The sequence below is a fragment of the Castor canadensis genome, chromosome 16 (genome assembly GCF_047511655.1).
Source record: "Castor canadensis chromosome 16, mCasCan1.hap1v2, whole genome shotgun sequence".
Classification (NCBI taxonomy): Eukaryota; Metazoa; Chordata; class Mammalia; order Rodentia; family Castoridae; genus Castor; species Castor canadensis.
Genome location: NC_133401.1, coordinates 29,600,593 through 29,625,560, shown reverse-complemented (window position 1 = coordinate 29,625,560; position 24,968 = coordinate 29,600,593). Strand labels below are relative to the sequence as shown.

At 45.5% G+C, this 24,968-nt stretch overlaps 1 protein-coding gene across 7 annotated transcripts; it reads right to left on the bottom strand.

Moving 5' to 3' along the window:
- Positions 1 to 499: 499 nt before the first annotated feature.
- Znf667 (zinc finger protein 667) lies at positions 500 to 22,867 on the bottom strand. Of its 7 annotated transcripts, none has more exons than XM_020187404.2 (7): positions 22,422 to 22,866; positions 16,508 to 16,656; positions 14,999 to 15,135; positions 11,639 to 11,725; positions 10,008 to 10,134; positions 7,637 to 7,729; positions 500 to 4,081 (listed from the first exon to the last, which is right to left on the bottom strand). In XM_020187404.2, the coding sequence occupies exons 4-7, from the start codon at positions 11,669 to 11,671 to the stop codon at positions 2,517 to 2,519; spliced, it is 1,818 nt and encodes a 605-aa protein (XP_020042993.1). In that variant the 5' UTR covers positions 11,672 to 11,725; positions 14,999 to 15,135; positions 16,508 to 16,656; positions 22,422 to 22,866; the 3' UTR covers positions 500 to 2,516. The 7 variants fall into 7 exon arrangements, with proteins under 7 accessions (XP_020042993.1, XP_020042988.1, XP_020042994.1 ...); XM_020187399.2 differs by lacking the exons at positions 16,508 to 16,656; positions 22,422 to 22,866 and adding exons at positions 15,656 to 15,792; positions 16,201 to 16,283; XM_020187405.2 differs by lacking the exon at positions 16,508 to 16,656.
- Between the last annotated feature and the right edge of the window lie 2,101 nt (positions 22,868 to 24,968).

Genomic DNA, 24,968 nt, shown 5'->3' with positions numbered 1-24,968 from the left:
CATGACAGTAACAACCATGACAAATGTTCAGGTGAGATATTTGCTGAAGGCCAACTGTAAACCCAAAGGTATCTCTTCAAAGTACTGTCATAACAGCTCTTCCTCCCCAGTCTAGTGATCAGGCATTATTCTTGTCAATTACATTTCCAAGATTTTCTTTAAAGCAAATTCTTCTTAGTTTGGATGTATTTCTAAAACTCATGTAATGCAAAAGAATTAAAATTACTAAGAATGACATCAACAATTTAAGAGGGCCACTAAAAGCTGAGAGGACACATGGGCCTGGAGCGATTCTGCCTATATGGCACTCACAGAAATGCCTTTAAGAGACAGAGTTATGAGAATGGGCCTAACAAGTGTTTGATGAAAAATTCTCAGTGATGCAGATGGAATCCAGGGCTTCACACATGCTAGAGAAGTGTTCTACCACTGAGCTACATCTCCAACTCAGAGTGGGGATTTTTGACTAGGTCAGAAATAAGGCAGCAAGGATAAGCAATTCTCAACAACCAATTCCAAGTTAGTTTTATTTTGCTATCCCAACGCACTCCTGAAATCCCCAAGAGGGTTGAGAAATGCAACAGGCAGTGAGGTAAGGTTGAAAAAGCAGGTGACTGTGGGCAGGTCATCCTCCTGCCCCTCCCCACTATTCAGATGTATTACTATTGATCTGGAACCAACTTATAAGAGACACTGGGCGAGGAATTAACAAGGCAGGGGAGGCAGTGTGGGTGTGTGTATAAAGAGAAGGAGAAAAAACATGCCTCTCCATGAGCCTTCTCTGTGCCGGTTGCTCCAAGTAGTTATTTATTTTAAAGCATTTAAGTGATTATCTTCCACACAAGTGTGACTGAGAAGTACACTGCCATGCATGTACACCTCACAACTTCACTGTTTTCTCACATGTGGTCAAAGGTAGACTGACCTCATGTCTATGTTTCTATAAAGTTGTCTTAACAAGATACAGATGTTCTCAAAAGTAGCTTTCACAGAAGGAAAACTTATACAGAAGAGCTTGTGTACAGTCTAACCACATAAAAGAACTATGAGTTTATTTCTTACACAGTTCACACAGATGGAAAGGTGCTAAGTGTTATTACAGATGGTGACCAGCCGAAAGGAGAAGAGTCCCACATAAAAACCCAGGAGTTCTCCACTGCATTATTCTTCACAGGCTGCCATAACAACATACTACCTGGGGTGACTTAGCAGAAATTAAGTTCTCATGGTTCTGGAGGCTGGAAGTCCGAGATCAAGGTGTCAGCCTAGTCAGGTCCTGGAGCGGGCTCTCTTCTTGCTTGGTGTATTCTCACACAGTGCAGACCATCTCTTCTTCAAAGGGCAATAATCCCATCAAGAAGGCCCCATGGTCCTGACCTCCTCTCATCCTAACTGCCTCACAGAAGGCCCATTTCCAAGTACCATGACACGGGAGGTTTGGGCGGCAATGTATCAATTTTGTGGTGGTAACATATTCAGTCCGTAACAACACATATTCCACTAGTCACTCACTAAAGACTAGTGTTATTACATGAAAATACCAACATTTATTTATATAAATATAATTTGTTTTCAAATAAAAAAATAACAATTTCTGCCTGCTCTCAAGGTCCTCATTTTTCAGTACCTCCTGGTTCTTTCCCCTTAGTCTGTCTTGGGCATATTTGATTTTCACACCATATCCTCATATCCACAGGGACATCCGTAATGAGCACTGCTCCATACCATTATGAGCAATATCTTAACCATTCTTCTCCATTCTTATTTGTGTTTCAGTTAGTTGAAAGTCACACCCTGTTTTTCCAGGAAGTCCCTTCTATATGATGGTTCTAGTTCTGAGACAGACTCACACTCTTCCTTCATGTGACATTAAATCAGGTTCAAAATCCAATCCACAAAAATGGACTTCACAATTCGATTCTGTGGTAGGTGGGAGTGAAATATCTTCACTACTGCACTGTGAGAAACAGTCTTCATTCACCAAGACTGATTGGCCTTCTGAGCATGCTTCACTTGATTTCAAATCCTCAGGTCTAAGGTTACCAATTACTTTTGTACTTTGGCTTCCAACCTGGGGCACTTCATCAAATGTTCCATATATATGAAACTTAAATACAGACCTACCTTATGATGGCTGGACTTAGGAGTTTTCGGCTTTACAATGGTGCAGAAGCGATGCACATTCACTATGAACTGTACTTCAAACTGTGATCTTTTCCTAGCCTGGTGATAGGCAGTAGAATACTCACATGATGAGGGATAGCAGCAGTCAGCTGGCTTCAGGTAAGCCACGAGATCATGAGGGTTAGCAACTGATACTCTACATTGTACGATGTTGCTAAGCTATGATGTTCCAAAGGTCAGATGTATTAAATGCTTTTTTACAATATTTGTAACTTACGATGAGTTTACAGGGATACAGCCCCATCATAAGTGAAGCAACACCTGTACACTTTCCCATGCCTCTGAATGCCTTCCTTGATAGCCTCAAACTTAGCTTTTACAGATTTAACACCTTAGGCTTTTTCTTCAGAATGTGTGTTCTGATGTCGAATCAAGGATGAACTTCGACTGTATGCCTTACCACATTTACTACATTCGTATGGTTTCTCTGAAGAATGACTTCTCTGGTGTCGAATGAGGTCTGAGCCACTGCTAAATGCCTTCCCGCACTCATTACACTCATAGGGTTTCTCTCCAGTATGACTCCTTTCATGTAGGATGAGGGATGTGCGCTGACTAAATGCCTTCCCACAGGTTTTACATGTGTACGGCTTCTCTCCAGTGTGGATTCTTTCATGCTGGGCAAGGTGTGCACTCTGGCTGAAGGCCTTTCCACACTGATCACATTCGTAGGGTCTGTCTTCAGTATGAATTCTCTTATGTCGAGTAAGAGATATGCGGTGACTGAAGGCCTTCCCACATTCTTCACATTGGTAGGGTTTCTCTCCAGTATGAATTCTTTGATGTTCAATAAGAAATGACTGGCGACCAAAAACCTTACTGCATTTATTGCATTTGAAAGGCTTCTCCTCAGAATGGATGTTCTGGTGGATTTTCAGGTTAGCAGTCCCAGAAAACATCTTTCCACATTCCTTACATTCAAAGAGTTTCTTCTTCCTCTTATGGACTTTCTGATGTTGAATAAGGGACGAATGCCGATTGCAGACCTTCTCACACTTGTTGCATCTGTACTGTCTGTCTCTGTTGTGAATTCTTAGGTGCAGAATAAGGGTTGACAACCGTCTGAAGTCCTTCTTGCATTTCTCACATTTGTAGGGTTTCCCTGAAGTGTGAATTCTCTGATGAAGCATAAGGGGTAAAATCCTATTAAAGGGTTTCCCACATTTTCTGCACTTAAAGGGATTCTCTAAGTGTTGACTTTTCTGCTGTAGATTCTGAATTAAAGCCTTCTCACTTTTGGGGGGTTTCTCTCCAGTTCTTTTATGTAGAACAAGGGATGGCTTCTTTTTGAAGCCTCTACCCCGTTTTGTGCATTTCTGTGTTTTCTTTCTTCTGTGAACTCTCTTATGAAGTAGAAGTGATGACCTCCGTCTGAAGGCTTTCCCACATGCTCTGCAATGGCGGACAGTCTCAACAACACACACACTGTGATGTCCACTGAGAGCTGGGCATGAGCTTGAGGCCTTCCCGCCATCAAAAGTTCCCTCTCCACTATGAATTCTCCTGTGCAGAATAAGGCCTGTTTTTTTATTGAAAACTTCTCCACATTCATCACATACATAGCGTGTTGGTCCATTGTGAATTCTCTGATGAAGAATAAGGGATGAGACTTGTCTGAAAGCTTTTTTACAATTACTGCATTCATAAGGTCTCTCTCCAGTGTGGGTGTTCTGATGAAGTTTGAGAGAGAAACTTCGACTAAAGGTTTTCCCACAATCATTGCATTTTAAAGATTTCTTCCCTGAATGTCCTTTCTTGGGTTTTCTTAGAAATGAATTTTCCCTCTTCCCTGTGGGAATCTTTTGTTGTGAAGAAACTGGTTTCTGATAGATGCTTTGCTCAGATTTGTTGCACTGAGTTGGTGGTAACTTCTTGGTCTCACTCTTAGACCCTAAGTCTGAAAGACACCAAGAAATTAAACATTTATTTTTCTGTGCTGATAACATGAAGCTCATATAACATAAACATAGCATTATCATCGTTAAGTCATAGTAACAGCAATAATAAATACCAGAAAACTAACTCTCAGCACCTTATGATGGTTTCAATGACCATATTATGAGCTTTACAGATATATTTAATAACTGGAATTCAGGAGACCTTGAAAATTAAAAGTGAATAAAGCACATATTTTATTTACAGAATAAATTTGATACTATATACCACAATGAATGCACAGATTGTTCATTAGATACATGTATTTTTATTGTATGAAATATTCATAAAAGGCAAACCTAGAGAGATAGAAGATGAGTGGCCCCCTGGGCTTTGAACTGGGAATTCATTAATGTTAAACAGGTATGATGGAGCTTATGAGGTGGGGTGATAAAGATGTTCTAAAACTAGACTGGGGCAATGGTTATACAACATGGTAAATTATCAAAAATCACTGAACGATACTCTTAAGCAGCATGAATTTTATGATGTAAATTATATGTGTAAATCCTAAACATGTATTCTTCAACATCAAATCTTGAAAAAACACAACAATAGCAACTAGAATTGAGCATCTAGACATTTAGATGGGGGAAAACTTTAAACTTAGAGAAGTCAGAAAAACTCCAAGGAAACAAGGTAACAGATTAGACTAAAAAGGTCTATTATTTAGCAAAATGTCAAATTAGAATATGACACAAAGGCCCAAGATGATTTAAAATAACTACTTGTGCCAGGCGCCACAATGCCTATGCTCAGAAGGTAGAGGCAGGAGGATCATGAGCTCGAGGCTCGCTTGGTTTACATGTGAGACCCTATCCAAAAGAAGTTAAAAAATAAAAGAACTACTTGCATTGTTATAAGCCTGAGTTTGTGTAGCATAAGAAACAGAAGACAGGGTTTAGAACTGTGTCATCCAGTACAGTAGCTGCAATTTATAGGCAAATAGTTGAGCACCTAAAATATGGCTAGCTGGACATGAGATGTGCCATGACTAGAAATAAACACTGGATGGTGAAGATTTAGTACAAAACAGGGATATGAAGCATCTTGTTGTGAGAATACTGGTAAATAGTACTGTATTTTGGATTTTCTGGGTTAAATGAAAGTATTAAAATTAACTTCATCTGCTTTTAAGCCATCTTAATGCAGATACTAGAAAAACAGGTTAAATGTGTGGCTCACACTATATTTTTGCTGGGCAGCGATGCTCTAAATGGACTTGGCTCACAGGAGTGTTAATTGTTTGTCTCTACCTCTGTTACCATCTTGCTCTTTCTGGTGGATACAGCTGCCTCCACCCTTATGGGATTTTGGTGAGAACTGGAAATAATATACGAAACTTTCAACACACACTATACTCCTCTATCTGCCATTTCAATACTCATTCAAGAACTAAAGCTTTCTTTTTTGTTTGTTTCTCAATATTTGGAGCAAGAACGCCTAAAGTACAATGAGGCTATTCATAACCTTAATTTATCACCCTCGAGAAGACTACTGTTGTGTCTGATGTTGGGTACTGCTCCAGCACTGCTGGGGACATTATCAATGTGTGGCACATGACCTGTTACCCTTTCTCATGTGAGTAAGTTTGGATCTGAGGGCCTTGGAATTTGTTTCTTGACCTTATTTGTACTAGACATCCACACTGCTCTACTCACATTGCATGGCCATACTAGAGTTCCTATACATTTGGTGGAATTTCTTTTCTGACTTTACTTGTTCTCTTATAAATCATCTCCTCATGATCTGTCTCTCTTTGACAGTGATTTTGTGGATTTGTTTGTTTTTAAGTTTTATAGGGTGCTTTACTGTTCAAAAGACATTGACCATTTGATATCACCTTGCACTTCATACATTTCCCCATTTTGTCTTATGGCTTACTTTATTTGCCTCTTGTTTTTTTATTTGATTACGTGAAAAGTTTTTATTTGTTTTTACATTTTCATATGGTTGAAGGTATTGACATTCATGTTGTTATGTATAGTTAGAAATTTATCTGCAATGTCAAAATATGGATAGGCCCTTGCATTTTCACTATGCTGCCATCTGCTTCTTTTTATTACACACTTTGTTGTGGTTTGGATACAAAGTACCTGCCCTCCCCCAAAAAAGGCTCAAGTATTAACAATGTGGTCCCCAGCTGGTGGATCCAAGCATTGAATGGGAACTGGACCATGAGGGCTGTGACCTAATCCATGGGTAATCCCTTCATGGAGTCATAATTTGACAGGATTATCAGGAGGTGTTAGAAAGGAAGAAGTATGTCACTGGGCATGTCCCCACCTGCGTCTCCTTCCTCTCTCTCTGCTTCCTGCTCTCTAAGGTGAAAAGCCTGTCACACATTCCCACCACCATGATGTTCTGCCTAACCTCAGGCCCAGAGAAATGATTCAGCATGGACTGAACCTCTGAAATCTGAAACCAAAACAAATCCTTCCTCTTTTTAAGCTGTTCTCTCAGTTGTATGTCACAGTGGTGAGATACTGACTAACATACACCCTTACATCTTGGAAGTCACCAAGATGAAAGGAATGCAAGGTGGTGGCATTTCCTCCTGGCTTACACCACACTGCTATGTCTATCTCCTGGCATGGTGTGTCCCACATCCAAGGAAAGACTCAATGCATGCTATATAAGACAAAGGTAAATTAAAACATGCATGACTGGGCCACAATAGAGGAAACCAATGGTGAAGGAAGTGAGTCAAAGATTTTTTTTTAGTTTTTAAGGACTGATATGACTCTGATTATTACCATGTCTAGTGTCATCATCAAGAGGTCAGCACATACCTTCTATGAGGGAGACATGAACAGAGACATGAGTGGCGAGGACAGAGGGCGGCCAGGCTCCAAATCTAGCTCTGCTACTACTCCCTAGCCGGGTGACCTTAGACAAATCAATGAACCTTTCTGGGCCTCTGTTTGCTTTCTGTAAAGTAGGGGTGAAATCAGTACCACCCACAGCATTGCTGGGACACAGAGGAGCACCTTGTGCCAAGCTGAAGCTCACTGAGTGTCCATTATCTCCTTCTAAGGACTTACACCAAGACTTGACTCTACAGGCCCAGTGCCTCTGCCTTGTCCTACAGTGAATGCTCCCTCACGGCTCTTACGCAGGATGCCTACTCCTCACCACAATAGATTAAGTGCTGTGTCCACCCCAAAGTCGGTATGCTGAAATTGTCAGCCCCCAAGGTGATGATGTTTGGAGGCGGGGGGTTGGGAAGCAATTGAGTCATGAGGGGGAGCCCTTTTGCATAGGATAAGTGCACTTATGAAAGAAGCCCTGAACACCGCCTCATCCCTTCCACCACAGGAGGACATCAAGCAGGTATCACCTATGAACCATGAAGAGCCCTCACAAGATACTGTGGCTGCCCAGCACCTTGATCTTGGATTCCCCAGCTTCCAGAAATGTACAAGATAAAACTCTGTTGATTACAAGCTGCACTGTCCATGTACTGTTACAACAACCTGCATGGCTGAGAAGCACACCTTGGTGGTCAGTCACTTACCAGGGCCCCGGCGTCGTCTTGATGGCTCCACTACCCAAGGTGCTTTCCCTTTTTCCAGTAAGGTGATGATGTTTGGCCTCCGAAAGGAAAGACCTGCACAAGGACAAACGTGGGGGCTGACCATGATGTGGGCACCACAGATGTCAGAGCCAAGCCCTGCATCAACAGGATGAGTTTACCAGCACATCAGAAGCACATAGGATATAAAGGATAGCTGGAGAAGAGGGTGATACTGGTATTTAGGAGAAATGTACATTCGTTTTTCCTAGCACACAGCTCCCAAACCCTGACTCCAAAGCAGTGTCTTCTGCAAGCTAATGACATGATTGGTGGCCAGGAGCTCCTGAGATGAGAGGGCTTTCATCCCACCCACAAAGGAGCTCAGGACAGAGGAGTGGAGGCTGACTGCAAGTGGCCTGCAGTGTCACCAATCAAACTTACACAAAGAAGCCTCCATAAACCCAAAAAGATGGAGTTTGGAGAGATTCCAGGCTGAACAAGTGGTGGGTACTGCACTCAGAGAGGGCATGGAGAGGACATCTTCCTGTGCCTTGCTGATGCATATTTGCATCTGTATCCTTTGAGTATCTTTCATCCCAAACTAGTAAATTAAGTGCCTTTCTGAGTTCTGTGATATACACTATCAGATGACTGAACCTGAGAAGAGGAATCACAAGAAGTCACTTGTAAATCCCACAGGCCAGACTTGCAGCTGGGCCCTTAACCTATGGGACCTGATGCTGTCTCCAGGTAGGTGGTGTCAGAATTAGACTGCCAATGGGAATTCAAAGAGACTTGCCTGGTGTGTGGGAAACCCCCCAACCCCCCACATTTGGTGTCAGACTGCTCTGTGCTGAGTAGTGTGAGTAGGAAAAACAATTTGGTATAAAACATCTCCTACAGGGAAGATGAAATCTAAGTTATACCCAGCAGAGTTGTTCATTCTAACTCTTAAAAACCAATTACTTTCCTGAACATTGGGTCAGACACACCTGAAGGGAGTTATTAAGCTACTGTCTTTCTGCTACACTAGGGCTCAGGCTCTGCAGCCTATACTTCCCCTTTGCCAGCTGTCTCCCATCAACACCTAGCCACGGGGGTTGTTCCAATTTCCTATTTTCTTTTGGCCCCACACTCCCAAAACTAACCTCATTTGCCCCCTCAAAGGTACACAAACGAGGAGGTACACAAACTGCCAGGCTTGCAGCACTTCTCTTTAAGAAGTCATAGTATGAGGGATGGAGGAAGAGACCAGGAGAATCATGGTTCAAGGCCAGCCTGGGCAAAAGAGTTAGCTAGACCTCTGTCTCAACAAAACAAGCTGAGTATGGTGGCATGTGCCTGTCATCCCAGCTATGCAGGAAGCATTAAATAGGAAGATCTGGCCCAGGTAGGAAGTCCAGACTGGCCCAGGTAAAAATGTAAGACTCTATTTTGAAAATAACCAAAGCAAAAAAGGCTCGGGACATGGTTCAAGTGATAAGAGTGTCTGCCTAGCAAGCACAAAACTCTGGATTCAAACTCAGTACAGCCACAAAAAGAAAAAACAGACAAAGTATGAGTCCCAACTGTGGAGCCCTTCCTCTAAGTTCTAAAAAACCTCAAACTCTTCCCTTTGTCCCAGGAAGGGGGCTGCATCCTACTTACCATTTCTGTTACACAGTGTCCACAATTCTTTTTTTAATAACACGTGCCAATTCCTTAAACTCTCTCAAAACTAGGGTGTCCTCAAAAAATTAGCTTCCATATAACCTCCTAATTCCACTCATAAATATACACCCAAGAGAAACAAAAACATACAGCTACACAAAAACTTGCACAGAAATATTCCCAGCAGCAATTCTTAACTGAGAATGTCCACCCATTGATGAAAAGATGAAAGAGATGTGTTCTAGTCATACTATGACGTACTGTTCAACCATGAATAGGAGTGAAGTGCTGGGACAGACTACAATGGAGGAATCTCAAAATATCATGGTAAGCAAAAAAAGTCACATGTTGATAATTCCAGTAGCACAAAAAGCCCAAAGCCCAGAGCAGACAAAATGAGGACCAGTGGTTGCCTAATCTAGGCAGGGCAGCAGTGGGGGGGTGTGGTGAGTAGGTGGGCAGGGAAGTGAAGACTGACTGCTAATGTGTGCAGGGTTTCTTTTGGGAGCAATGAAAACATTCTGAAGCTGACAGGTGATGGATGTATAACTGCATGCACTGAAAACCACTGCACTGTGTACTCTACATCGGTGAACTGTTTAGTAGGTGAATTAGATCTCGACAAAGATGTTAAAAAAACCCCACAACTGAAGTGGCTTCCATTTTCCTGAGTAGACCAACTGATATATGGGTTTGGATTATGTGGGGAGGAGAGCCTTACCGAGTGAGACCAGGTTCTGATAGTTCTCCAGCATGACATCTTTGTACAAATCCTTCTGTATGGGGCTCAGCAACTCCCACTCTTCTTGGGAGAAGTAGATGGCCAAGTCCCCAAATGTCACTGGTGCCTGAAATGGAAAATCATAGGTCCACTCACCATGGGCTTATGCTTCCACATGGCTAGAGAAAGTGGGGAACTTGTCTCAAACATGGGAGATACATGGTGTCATGAAGCATTCAGGGAACATTTGGGGTTTCGAGGCCAAAGGGCAGGTGTGTTAAATAAATGCAATTAAATAACATGTAATGCAGAATGATTATGGCTGGTAGTAAAAATTATGTTGGGCTGGCAGAGTGACTCAAGTGGCAGAGCAACTGCCTAGCAAGGACCAGGCCTGAGTTCAAACTCTAGGAAAAAAAATATTGCATCAAAAACAGGAACTTGGATCTACTGGGCATTTCCGAAGTCAAAGCATTTTCTACGCACCTGATTAAGAGTGATTAATGCTCTATTCAAGCTAACCACAGACAAGGCAGTGTTAACAGCACTACAGGAACAATACAGATGAGGAAAACGAAGCCCGCAGAGCAAAGGTGACTTACTGCTAGTCACATAACTACAGAGGAGTGGAGGTTCAACCAGGCTTCTAGAGCCTGACTCAGGCTCCTAACACAGGCTTGGTACAGAGCACATGAGTACATTACACACAGCAAAGGGTTCCTTGCAGGTGTAAGCAAGACTACTCACCAGTTGATCTTAACACAGGGATACTTTAAAATAGGGACATCATCCAGGCCTTGACCTGTGTGGCTTAGCTACCAGTTGTTGCAGTTTTGAGGATGGAAAAGGGGCATTGCGGAAGGTATGAGACAGAAATGAACAACCAGCAAACCTGAAAGAAAACCTGAGGCACCCTACCACCCCATGAGAACTCAGCCAATGGACACCTTGATTTCAGCCCTTCGAGAACAGGGCAGAGGACTCAGTTAAGCCACGCCCTGCCTGGACCCCAACCCACTGAGGCATGGTAAAAAATGTGTGCTGTTCTGAACTGACGACTTTGTGGTGAGCTTGTTGAAGCAGCAAGGAAGAACAAACCCACCTCAGAGATAGGTGTGTTTGTTATTGGAACTGCACCTAAGATGCTTGCTGAGACAACCACCTGATCATGTCTGGTGGTGAGGCACATTGATCACAGCTGGCTGCTGCATCTCAGTGCTTGGATTCCAACATGCCCCATGGAAGAAAGGGCTGCACAGGGCCACTTAGATGTGGACCTTAGCAAGGAAACTTTCCTCCATACTAATATGGGTTTTTCAGTGGGAAACAAAGTCACAAGATGGGATTAACGTGGTACATGTCAAATCCCCTTTGCCTCTGCAGGTCTTACCTGGGCACTCATCCCCACCCAGCAAGTCCACAGGGATGTCGTCCTCCCTCTGGGGAAGACATTTCCCTAGCACCCTGGAGACCCTGGGGATGCTGACTGCACAGTGAGTGGGTGGTTTCCTAGGCCACTGGGTCATGGGAGAAAACCAGGGACCAGGTATCACCTTGGGTCTCCTGTGGGCAGGAAGTGTTGGATAACAAGACAGGATGGAGTGTCCTGCACAGAGAAGATGGCCACTCACCTTGGATCTGGAGTTCCCTCTTACAGCAGGCATCCTTTTCCCTCTTGAGGGTCCTCAGTCAGGGGGGTAGAGCACTGGCAGGCAGAACTGGGGGAAAGAGAGGTCATAAGACCAGGTGACCTTCTGCGTGGTCCCAGAGTCCCTGGGCCCCTGGCCTGGACACACATGCTCAAAGGCATCTGGATGGAGCATGCCTGTCTCCTTCCAGGATCAGGGAAGGGCAGGGCCCACACTGTGTACTGCTAAGATCATGGTAGGCTCCTGCTCAGGATGCAAACGAGAAACATGGCAGACACCTGCTCATCCATTTGACAGATGCAGGTTACTGAGCACCTGTAGGTGCTAGACTCTATTCCAGGTGCTGGGGGAGAGGAGAACAGTAGGTGCTCCCTGCTCCCTTTGTTTTGGGCAGGGAAGACAAGTCCATACAGAGGACAATGATAGCTGAGGTTATTGCTATGAAGGAAAACCAGGAGGCTAGAAAGTGATAAAGTGGTCAGAGAAGGCTTCTCTCTCCAAGGTGGCCACAGTGAGCTGAGATCTGAACGTAGTGAGAGTGTGAGCTGCAAGGGCACAGGGAAAGCATTCCAGGTACAGGTACAACAGGTGCAAAGGCCCTGTGGCAGTCTGGGGCTTGCTACTTAAAGGGAAGCATGGAGTTTGCTTGTGAAAGCAGAGTGAGTGAGGCAGGGAGGACAGCAGGCAGGCCAGGGAGATGGTGGTGAGCAGCTTGAATCTGATACCAAGTGTAACAAGGCATCACTGGGGGAGAGGGGACAGGGTCTGAGCAGGGAAGCCTCTGTCCTGAATTGGTCTACAATGTAGATGCCACCACCCACATGTGACAAATGGGCAGGGGTGAGAAGACTAGTGTAGCTGAGGAACTATTTTAATTTCAATTAATTTAATATTAAAACAATAATTAATATTTTTTAAAATTACTAAATTAAAAAATTCATTATGCCTGTAATCCCAGCTACTCGGGAGGCAGAATGGGGAGGATTGCTGTTTGAGGCCAGGCCCAGGCAAAAAGTTTGTAAGACTCCACCTCAGCCAACAAAGGTCGGATGGTGGTCCATTCCTGCATTTCCAACTACAAGGTAGATGTTAAGTATGAGGATTACAGTCTGAGGTCAGCCCTGGGCAACAAACATAAGACCCTATACAAAAATAAAAAAATAGTAACTTAGAGCAAAAAGAGATGGAGGCATGGCTTAAGTGCTAGAGCACCTGCCTAGCAAGCACAAGGCCCTGAATTAAAATCCTACTACCACCAAAATGAAAAGCTAGTACTCAATTCAGTTACTGTAAAATGTTTAAATATGTATTCAATAACTTGGTATGACTCTTATTTTTCTGATGGTAAATTTAATGAAATTTAAGTACGGCTCAAGTATCTCCGATGAAAAATTAAGTATCCAGATTGAGACTGGCCATTTGTGCAAACCTCATAATAGATTTCAAAGACTTGATATGAAAACAAAAGAATATAAATTGCCTTATAAAAGAATATAAATTTTTTCTATGGTTGTATGTCAAAATGCTAATGCTGTGTATATATTGAGTTAAATAAAATGTTATTAAAATGGACTTTAATGATGACAAATTTGTTTCTTTTTTACTTTTTCTCAGCATAGTTGCTGGGATATTTTAAATTATATGTCTCATTTATGTTTTTTCAGGACAGTGCTCCCCAATTACAGCATCTACATTATATACTGTGCCATTTGCTTCAGAGCACTTACTACTGGGGATTGAATCCTGAGCCATGTGCATGCTGTACTACTAAGCTACATCCCAGCCAAAATGCTCACACCTGTGTTTACGTGGTTAATATTGCTCTCCCCCACCCACCCACACACATGGATTAGGTTCAAGAGCAGAGATGGAGACTGTTCTGTTCACTGCTCTACTCCCAGTGAGCCACAAAGAGCAGGTGCTCAGTACTTGTACTAACTCAGTAACATCCTGAATGTGCTTCCTGATTGCTGAACTGAGCTGGAATTCAACGTTTCTATGCTGAAACCACAGAGGAAGTTCTGCTGGCACACACACCAAAGCCTCCACCCGGAAAGCGTGAAATCTACTCAAGAGTAAAAGCACAGTGTGATGGACACCTGGTCACTCTCCAGGTTAATATATTCCTTAGATTTACAAACACGGAGTCACTGGAAAGTAACTTGCAGACCTGAGAATGTTCAACTTTAAACACTTATGCACAAATCTCTGAAAAATGCCATCCAAACACTCTGGTGCCAAAAACAGTGGCTATGTCCCAAAAGCTCTTTCTGTGATTTTTTTTCTATGAAAAAAAATACAGCAGGATTTGGTGTGGGAAATGGAAACAGGAATCGTTCCCTGGAAAAATGCTCTTTGTCTCTCCCTGGAGATGGGGGAAGATAAATGAAACCAAGGCCAAGCCTATGGTCTGCCTTATCTGCTAGGTTTTTTGTGTGTATGATTGTTTTATGGTACCAGAGATGGAGCCCAGGGCCTTGTGCATGACAGACACATGAGTCATGCCCCTAGTCATTTTTGCTTTGGTTAAGTAATTATTTTTGTGGTACCAGAGTTTGAATTCAGAGCCTGGGCTTGCTAGGCCAGTATGCTACCTCTTCAGCCACGCTTCCAGCCCATGCATTGGTTATTTTTTGAGATAGGGTCTCTTATTTATGCCCAGGCCATCCTGGACTGAGATCCTCCTATATACCCTTTCTGTGTAGCTGGGGTGACAGGCACATGCACCACACCCAGCTTTCCTCAGTTGAGGTAGGGTCTTGAAAACTTTTTCTCCAGGCTAGACTTAAACTACAATTCTCCAGATTGCTGCCTCCCAAGTAGCTATGATTACAGTCTTAAGCCACCTACCTGGCCTTATTTTGTTTTTTGAGATAGGATGTCAGTAACTTTTCCTAGGCTGTCCTCAAACTCACTTGAGATCCTCCTGCTTCTGCTGCCCAATAATGGACATGTTTTGATGCAAAATGTGAATCATAAGATGGTCTGTGCTGTTTAAGAGAACCCACACAGGCTGGGCACCATTGGCTCATGCCTCTAATCCTAGCTACTTGGGAGGCTGAGATTGGGAGGATCGAAATTCAAGCCAGCTGGGGCAAAGAGTTATCAAGACCCCCATCTCCAAAATAACCGAAGCAAAATGACAGGAGGTGTGGCTCAAGTGGTACAGCACCTGCTTGGTAAGTGGGAAGCCCTGAGTTCAAACCCCAGCCCATCAAAAAAAGAACCCACATAGAAAATGCTGGGTTTATAATGCTCCTTTCTCTGTAGGACAGAGCAATAGTAAGAATAGTCCTACGTAGTGTTAATTATTAACAACTCTAGTAATAATTGAATGCTTACATGTGCAGTTTGAAGTCATTAAGTCTGTGGCAATCTGTCACAGCAGCAATGGGACACCAATACAGTAACTTTCCACCATTTTCTTACAGTTCGTGAACCCAATCAATGACTGCTTCTGCTGTATCAGTGGCTCGATGCTGAAAGAAAATGTATGATTCAGGAAAAATCTCAGAGATGGGCTGGGATAAGATGAAGGGCCAGTTGGTGATGGCTGAGGCTAACCTTTGAGGTCAGTCCTACAGACAGAGAGGGCCCTGCGACACCAGCCCTGTCACACACACACTCAGTTTAATCTCAGGCTACCCTGGTTAGGAAGTACACACAACCATAGGCAACTTTGAGTCCCACAGGCCAGGGTGGGTGCCACCTTCCCCTCAAAGGCACACTCCTGCAGAAACAAGTAAGGCACGTGCATGTATGTCTGGGGCGGACACCACTGCTCCACTGGAAGACAGACCTCTGCTATGGGAGGAAAAACGCCCAGTACCAAGTGCACACGTGGAAACTCCTTTGGGATGGGCCACTACAGCTCGACCTCTGCATGGGGTCAAAGAACATCCACTATCAGCACTACAAGAAAGGCCAACCCCACAGAAGCTCAGCTCAGTAAGTGCCAGGTTTTGCGGGGATGGTATTTCAGCTGTCACCCCGTCTCACCTTCCCATCAACATGCAGCCATCATTTTACCCGAAGCAGCTCATCACACGCACGGCTGCGCAGTTTCTCCCCGCGCACGACACCGTTTCCACAGTGACGATCGAGATGTGGTGCACACGGTCACGTTGACGCTTGGTCTCCAGGTACAAATATAAAGAGCCACCCACATTAGCCAGGGTGTCACATGCACGCTGCTCCAGCGACAGAAACGCTCAGAGCACGCTCCCGCTTCCTTCCCATACGCCGCCATGAGTCCCACGCCACACTCGCCTGGCTAGCGCGCGCACACACACGGAGCCACCGTGTCACCCGCCCGCGCGACCAGACACACACGCCCGAGCCGGCAACGGGAAACACCCTGCGTGCGGTCAGAGGGGCACCACTGCGTCCACGCACCCACCAACGCCAGAGCGCAAGCCCCACAGTCTCGGGCCCACCGCCCCACGCAGTCACTTAACCGCCTGCAGTCGCCCACGCACAACCCAGCGCAGTAGCTCAGCACAATGCTCTCGCCGACGTCCCCATGTACTCGTTCTCCCCCTCACCTGCGTCCTCGCGGGTCAGGTTCCCATAGTTTCCCGAGTCGCAGCAGCACCACCACTGCGCAACCGGCGTCCCCCCCCCCCCCCCGCCTGCGCCCCGCCCCTCACGCGAAACACATAGGCGGGCGCGGCCCCGCCCCCAGGGCTTCCCTAAGCGCTCAGAGCCACGCCCCCTCACGCCTAACGACCTACGCCAGCACGCTCACGCAATCAGAGCCCGAGCGGCAAGGCGCGGCCACGCCCTCGTGGCACGCAGGACCGCGCGCGAACAGGGCCTTCATTGGACATACCTCAGCTCCATTGCTCTCACCTGGTGAAGTCGCGTTTACGCGCTCCGACATGGAGGCCCTTGCCTTATCGATTCGATCAAACCCAACTCCTCCGTTTGTCGCCCTGCCGATGTCCACACGGCAGGTTCTCGTCCGGGGGCTTCTCGTCCAGAATCCCGCTCCGCGGGTTCTGTGGGTATAACGGGTTTATGACGCGCACACTCGCGCTTCACGACGTGAAGTCAGCCTACAACTTCCAAAGGCCTTCGGGGCGTGGCGCAACTGTGGCTGGCCACGCCCATAAAGGAGGCTCGGGCCGTACTGGCTCCGGTCCATCTTGGAGCAAAGTGACCAGAAGGGTGGCGGAGGGACGTTCCTCCAGGGTTTAAGTGGGGACACACACTCACGCCTTCTTAAGACAAGGGGAACCTAAAGATCTTTGCGCAGCTTCCACACTATAGAAGCCCGTGTGGGCCGTTTCCGCCCCGTGTGGCACTACGCCTGCGCAGTGGGTTGAGCGGGTGTTGTGAGGGAGGGTGCAAGACTCTGTAGAAGTTGTAAAGTGCGGCTCTGCCCCGGCTGATGCCTCCTGGTGGGTTCCGGGTTGTGATTGTGCTTTTATGTGAAACCCGGTTTGAGTTTGTGGGTGTGTGTAAGGATGAACTGTTGTAAGTCCGTGTGCACCCAGCTTTTGTGGATCACGTGTGTGTGCAACCTCTGATCCTAAATACATGTGCTCGTTCGTGTCCGTTGCAGCGGAGGCCGTCGGTCCCCGCCAACCCTGAAATACCTGACATCTGACCCTCTGGAGTCCGGTGTTTGTGTTCTGACCCTCTGGAGCCCGGTGTTTGTGTTCGTGTGTTGTGCGGGTGTGAGCGGACACCCTTTTGTGGAGTGGCCGTATGCGTGGGGAGCTGACTGGACGGGTATATTCACGAGTGGGCCGCGGCTTCTTTTGTGCAAGGGCCGAGGTCGATGGTTGCAGCTGGATCTTATGGCTCCCAAAGCCTAAAATATGCATTACTGGACAGTCTGCACAGCCGTTCTTGTGGTTGTGTGTGAAAGGCCGTTTCTGTCTGTGACCATGTGTGTACCCAGTGTGTTGAGAACCAGTGTTTGTGTTTGTAGGGATGTGTGAGAGGAGCCCAGGACTTGTGACTTCACCCCTGGGATCCTATGAATGAGTGAGTTTTGGGGACTAGATATTGAGTGATGGGATGAAGGCGTGGCTCAAGTGGTAAAACGCCTGCCGGGACGAGGCCCTGAGTTCAAATCCCACTAGTGCCAAAAAGAAACGTGAATATGAAGGCCAGGAATAGTGGTATACATCTGTAATCCCAGCTACTAGGGAGGCAGGAACAGGGGGATCAAGAACTTGAGACCGGCCTGGGCAAAAGCTAGTGTGAGAGCCTATCTGAAACAAAGTAAAGTCAAGAGGAATGGGGTCATGGCTGGAGTGACCCCAGCAAGCTGAAGGCTGAGTTCAGTTTCCAGTTAACACACACACACACACACACACACACACACACACACACACACACAAGTGAATGTGGAGAGCTAGTTTTAGTTTCCTGTTTCTCTGACTTGGTGGTGGTAATAAAAATGGCAGCTAGCAAAGATGACCCTTAGGACTTTTACTGCTACCCGCCCCCATTCACTACTAGGATCGCAGCCAGCACTTAGTCATTGCTGTCCTTGGCCAAAAGTTTTCCACTTTAAACCTCTTCTGAGTTTTTTCTTGGCTACAAATCTCCATTTTCCAGGCACGTAAACTGCTGGCAGAGTGGCTCAAGCCATAAGAATGCCTCAAACCCCAGTGAAATGTAGTTTGAAAATCCAGGCATGTAAACTAAAGCACCAAGACATCAAGTAACATGCCCAAGCCCAGGCCTCACAGCAAGAAAGGATCAAGGCTGATTTTGAATCTAAGTCTTCCTGATTCTAAAACCCCTGCTCTTCCCCCTTCCTCCTCCTCCCCACCCCAGGATATGTCATTATAGCAAACTTCTTTGTGGACCAGGAGTTTCTCCTGAGTACCTGGTAGTACTACAGCAAGGGGTGTGGACAAGAGACCCAGGAAGCCTCAGGATGAGGCTGTTAACTTGGCATTTTCTTTAGTAGTTCCTTACACCCAAAAGTGAGAGTCATTCTTTTTGCTTTTTAGGGAGACTTAGGTGGAAAGTTTGGGAAGCCCTGAACTGAGGAAAAGCTTTATGCATCCAGAGCCCACATGTCCTAGTGCAAAGGGTCCAGTGACCAGGTCCTGATCAGGCTCTGATGGGACTGTCTGAATGAGGCAGTCTTGCTTCATTTGGGCTTTGGTTTTGTTTGTTTGCACTAGTGGGGACTGAACTGAGGGCCTCAGGCTTGCTAGGTAAGTGCTCTTCCACTTGAGCCACACCCCCAGGTCTTTTGCTCTTAGTTTGTTTTTCAGGTATTTTGCTTAGGTTGGCCTCAAACCACAATATTAACTCCACTTCCACTGTAGCTGGAACTACAGGCATGCTTGGCCCATGAACTTTATAAAAAGGCTGGAATTGTTTCCCCAAGGATTCACGAAGGGGTGGGCACCCCAGAGCCCTGGGGTTGGGGAAGATAAGAAGCCAGAATCCCCAGGAAAGAGCTGCTGTGGGACTGGAGATCAAGCTTGCTGTGGTAGATGAACCTGCCACCCAAAATGAAGACTTGCATACATGTGTCCACAGGCACGTGTGTTTTGCCATTGGCATTGTGCCTGGTGCTTGTGCACCAGTGTGTGTGTGTGTGTGTGCTTGAGGCTGGGATTGTGACAGTGTGGTTGTGTGTGACTGTATGTGAGGACTGCTGAACTCTGAGACCCAGGAGTTTGGGTGTGGACGCCTCAGCATTATTCCTTCCTGTCTAGAGTTGATACTGGGAGCTGAGTATCCTCCACAGGATGACAGTAAGCCCATCTTATTCATGGATTTTTACACATGGTTGTGACCAAGCATGGTCAGAAATAATAATAAAAACAAATTTCAAAAACATAAAATTTGAATTCCTACATATGCATTACGCAGCTCAGCTGATGCAGAGAAACTGTCAGTCCCACTTGATCATCAGCTGTGTTTAAATCATGATCTGCTGAGTGTTCCCTGCCCTTCATTTTGTGAAGGTTACCTCCAAAAAAGCAAATGGTGCCCAAAGACCAAGGTAAGTTACGCTAATCCTCCCAAGCCAAAATGGACACATAGTGTGCTTAATTGAACAGATAAAGTGAAAATTTGAGATTTGTTGAAATGTAGCATGTCTTTACTGGAAGCTGGGCAGCGTTAAGGAAAAAATGAGTCAAGCATCTGCAGTACAGCACTGAACTGCATTCATCCTGAGCATGCATGGTTTTTCCTCCCTGCAGACTCCTGGGAACCATGTACCCACAGATACCAGGGTTCTCCCTATGTGAGTTGGAAACCTAACAGACCTATGTTATAAATCATATAATGTGTCATGTAAACATTAAATGTATCTTAATACTGTACATATGTATTATGAAAATCACTACAGCCATTCTATATTCATACAGATGTCACATGACTGAGGTGAAATAAGAGTGGGATTATAAAACACCACACATAGCACAGAGCAGATGTTTGCTGACTGAGTGATGGTAAGAGGACAGGCTATGGAAGAGTCAGCTTCCGTGCCCTGCTCCAGGCTTGTTTGTTCCTGTGTTCAGGACAAAGCCACACAGATATGGAGATGTCTTGATGTTCAACTAAGTCATTGATGATGAGCAGTTGAGAAAAGTTACCTGCTAGGGCCCAAGATGGAAATCAAAGCTGAGCAGGTGCAAGGTGGGATTTGATGGAAATCAAAGCAGGGGAGGTGCAAGGTGGGATTTGTACATTAGTGTTGAGAAGGGAGCTACAGCACATTTATGTGACAGCAAAAGTGTCACTTGCACTTATGCCCCCTAGCACTAAAAGAGACCTGACAGGGCATTGTGAAATAAGCATGGGGCATGGTGGCTCACACCTGTAATCCCAGTAAATGGGAGGCTGAGGCAAGAGAATGACAAGTTTGAGGTAGCCTGGGCAAAGGTAGCAAAACCTTGTCTCTAAAAACAAAAGGGCTGGGGACATGGCTCAAGTGGTAGAGCACTAGCCTAGCAAGTGTGAGACCCTGATTAATCCCCAGCATTGGAAAAGAAAAAGTTAAATAAGCCAGACACAGTAAGACACATATATCCCATAATCTCATACATGGGACCTTAAAAAAGTTGAGCTCACAGAGTAAAATGGCAGTGTCCAGGGGCAGGTAAATGGCCAGCTATTGATCAAAGGATACAAACTTTCAGTTGTCAGATGAAGTACTGGAGATGTAATGCACAGTGGGCTGAATATAAAGAATGATACCATAAGTACTATCACAAGTGTTCTTACACACAGACACACAAATGTTTAATTTCACTATTCATCAATACATCCCATTGTACACTATAAGTATATGCAATTTTATTTGTCACACCTCAATAAAGCTGAGAAAACACATTGAATACATATTGTTTTCTTCATTTAATGTCACACTGTCATTTGATCAAAAACTGTCCTAAAATCTAGGCCTCTGAAATCCTGAAAAACAAAACAACTACCAGTGCACTTCCCTCATTCATTTAATGAAGCCAGGCATGGTGGTTCATGCTTGTAATCCCAGCTACTTGGGAGGCTGGGGCAGGAGGTTTGAGAGTTTGAGGTCAGACTGGACAACATAGCAAAGACTATCTCAAAAAATAAAAGCAAAAAGTGACTCAAGTGGTAGACTAAGCTTCAAGGGTTCAATCCCCAACACACCAAAAGGGGAAAAAAGAATTCTCTCTGCTCAACTCTTTCAAACAATAATATGGTGCATCCTCCTGTTGATGACAAAACGATGGTTAACTGCACTTCCAGGTAGTGACCACTGCACAACTACTGAACTATCTCAGGCAATAGTTTGCAGGCAGTGAGTGAACAAGAGTCTGGGCGAGGCTCGTGTGTGACGGGAGCCTGGCTGCCTGGGGATAGAATTATCCACCGTGGACAGAGATGGAATCTAGCAGAGCAGAACAGTCCCGCTAGGATATGGGGCACAGGTAAGAGCTCAAGCCATGCCTTGCCGTCCAGGGGGTACACCTCAAGGAACTGTCTCAGTTCCTCCCTTCTCTCTCAGACACAGCAAAGGAAACCTGATATGTTTTGCATCACAGTTGGAGAAACAAATATTTATAAGCAGTGGTGAAAGCAAACTTAACTAAGACCGATAGGAAAAAGATACTCTATCACAAAAGCAAGGGCACAGGGTGACGTTGAGGTATTCAGAAGGACGAGGATTAACTAAGATCACACAGCAACTGACGTGAGAAGGTCAGGTTTCCGGAATTCTGGTTTCTCAGCACCAAACCCTGTAACATCCTTCAGTGAAAACAGAGCCACTGGTTGTGAGGTCAGGAGAAAGCTTAGGGGGTCATAGAATCCAATACATCCAAGATGCATATCAACACACAAGACCCCAGAAGAAGGGGAGTGACTTGGCCAAATTCTCAACCAAAAATGACGGCGATTATCACCACTGCCGTGACACCTGTGTGTCGGCCACTGTTTTCAGGCTCCCTTAGTCCTCGCTACGACCCCACCAAGGCAAACTCTACAATCACCTTCATTTCACAAATGGGGAAACTGAAGCCCCAGAGCTGGTAAGGGGGCCAGGGCTTGGGTTCCAAGCATCATTTCACGAAAAGGGGAAACTGAAGTCCAGAGGGCGAGAAAGGATCCACCATTCCCAGAATGGAGAGTACAGGGTGAGCGGCCCCCCCAAGACTTGAGTGCGGCTCGGTTCCCACAGCCCCTTCAGATTTTCTCTGCCTATACTTAGAGAACTATGATGTCACAGGCTAGTGAGGTGGAGCTGTTACCATGGAGACTGGGAACGGGGCTGAGGAATAGTGATCACACTCACCTCCTAGGGGACCTCTTCTGATGTTAGGAACAAGGCCCAGCATGCCCCGCATGCGCGGACCAGCTTCTCCCAGGCACCCTGCGACACCGCCCAGATGACCCAGGTTTTAGGAGCCCTGGACTCCGCAGACAGAAAAGGCTGGCAGGGCCGCCGGAAGGCACACGTACCACCGCTCGGCTCCTTAAAGAAGGAGGTGCGGCTTCTCCGCCAGTCGAAACGCTGGTTTTGGCTTGGACACGCCTCTTTTTTCAAGCTTCCGGCGTCCAGCTATCTCCAAGGAAACTGTCCACAAGGCTGGGAGAGGCCCAGAAACTTCTGGGTATTGTAGTATCAAAGGAGCACAGAGCCCTGAGGCGTATTTATCAATAAAAAGCAGCTTATAACAAAAACGCTTAGAGCCAGGAAACGCTTGATAAACGCTTTCTCCGAGTATTATTTGTTGGGGGCAGTGGGAGAGGAAGAGAAGTGGCGGGCGCGGAGGCTTGTGGGAGTGGTATTTCCGCTCTCTGCAGCAGGCTGGGACCGGAAGTGGTGCGACGAGGGCTCCGGGCGGTAGAGGCGAGTGGAACACATCCCCAACCCCGCGGGTCGCTTTCCCAATTCCCGCTCCCCTGGTCTTGCAACGGAGGCTGTCTGGTTCTCGGGATGGGGCAGGTTATAGGCCTTCACTCAGGGACGTGTCTTAGCATATCGTGGTCACCATGGTAACACCTCCCCATGTCCCTCCGCCCCTTGCGTGGTGACATCACTCGCCGAGCCCCGGGAGGTGGCGTTATGCGCATGCGCCTGGGGAGGTGCAGTGGGGAATCTCTTGAGACTGGAGCGTTCCTGTGACCTTGTGGGCAATTGGGGGTCGGGAGCAGCTCAGTTTATGTAACCACATACAAAATATTTAACGAGAAAGTAAGGTAACCTATCTCAGTATGTTTAAATATCTCACTACATGTTGAAATGGCAATATTTTGGATATGTCAAATAATGTTACTCAATTTGATTTTACCTGTTTCTTTTTAAAGTCACGGTGGCTCATACTAGATTTTTATTGGCCAGCACTGCCGTGAATTATAATAGAATGACTGACGTTAACTGAGGACTGACTTTGCGTCTGGGCTAGTCAACAGAAAGACTGGGTGATTTATAAGACACAGAAATTAATTCTCTTGGGCTGGGAGCATGGCTCAGGTGGTAGAGTACCTGCCTAGCAAGTTCAAGACCCAGAGTTCAAACTCCAGTATCACCTAAAGAAAAAGAAGAAAGAAAATGTGTTCTCATGATTGTGGAGGCTGGGAAGTCAAGATAAGAATCCGCATTGGGCTGTGTTACTACTGCATCCCTCACATGGAAGCGAGGCAGAAGGGTAAAGTGTGAACGTGCTCCCTAAAGCCTTTCCTAAAACGGCATTAATCCACTCATGAGAGCAGAGCCTTGGTGACCCTACACCCCCTAAAAATCTCACCTCCCAACACTGCTCCATTGGAGATTAAGTTTACAACACATGAAATTTGAGAAACATGTTCAGACCAGAACAGCACTGGCATGGTGTTTTAAAAATATTACCTCACTTAAACTATGTGAGGTTGGCTCAGTAGAATCTCATTTAAACTCTGCTTTTAACTGTTGCCTGGGTCACTGACTTCCCCAAACCCTCTGTAAGATGTACTGCCTGATTGTGGAGCCACTGAATGTTCCCAGCCAGCATACTGCTTTCCTGCAGCCTGGGTTCCTGTCTTAACGTCTTCATTTGTCCATTAGTTCACTGGGGTATAAACAAGAGTGAGTTGCCTTTATTCCAAACCTTTTTAAATTTACTTCAATTTATGTAATGCAATTAAATATAACATAAACTGGAAAATGAGTGCAGAGTTAAATTGTTTCCATCCAAACAAACTTAACATGTTTAAGTTACTTTTGTCATAGATGTGATAAAAGTCAGTTAACTACAACAAAGTGGTCAATTTGAATTGACAAGATAGTTGTGCAAATGAACTTTTTTCTCTTTTTAGTGTAGAAGAGGTTTGTGCTCAAATCCTTATGGAAGAGGGTCTGTGTTTCTACCCTCCTCCTTCTTCCTTCCTCTCTTCTTCCTCCCTCCCTCCTTCTTTCCAGTGCTGGGAATGGAATCCAGAGCTTCACACATGCTCAGCACTCTATCACTGAGCTACATCACCAGCCTTTCTGTTCCCCTTTTAAGGGACAACTGGAAACTATAGACCTAGTAGAATCATACCAAAAAAACCAAAACCAACCAAACAACAACAACAAAAAACCAGGCTGGCAAAGTGACTCAAGTAAGTGGTAGAGTGCCTGCCTAGCAAGTGTGAGGCCCCGAGTTCAAACCTTAGCACCACCAAAAAAAAAAAAAAGGAAAGAGGAAAAAAATCACCTTGTTCTTATATCAAAAGATTGGCAAGTGAGTATGCATTCGCATATTTTAAAACAAAATGGTTATTTTTAATTACCCATTTCAGCCAACTTTTTGATGAATCAACACAGTACTGGCTTGATCATGATAAAAGGGTTTCTATTCTTTGTACCATCCCAATTTTC

What these genes read in the sequence shown, in the direction of transcription:
- Znf667 (XM_074058472.1), bottom strand. Translation starts at nt 11,671, where the DNA reads ATGCCTGCTGTAAGAGGGAACTCCAGATCCAAG. An exon ending in TCAGAACCTGGTCTCACTCG is followed by an intron (nt 7,730 to 10,007) that starts GTAAGGCTCTCC and finishes GTCCTTGTGCAG; the next exon opens with GTCTTTCCTTTCGGAGGCCA. An exon ending in AAGACGACGCCGGGGCCCTG is followed by an intron (nt 4,082 to 7,636) that starts GTAAGTGACTGA and finishes GGTGTCTTTCAG; the next exon opens with ACTTAGGGTCTAAGAGTGAG.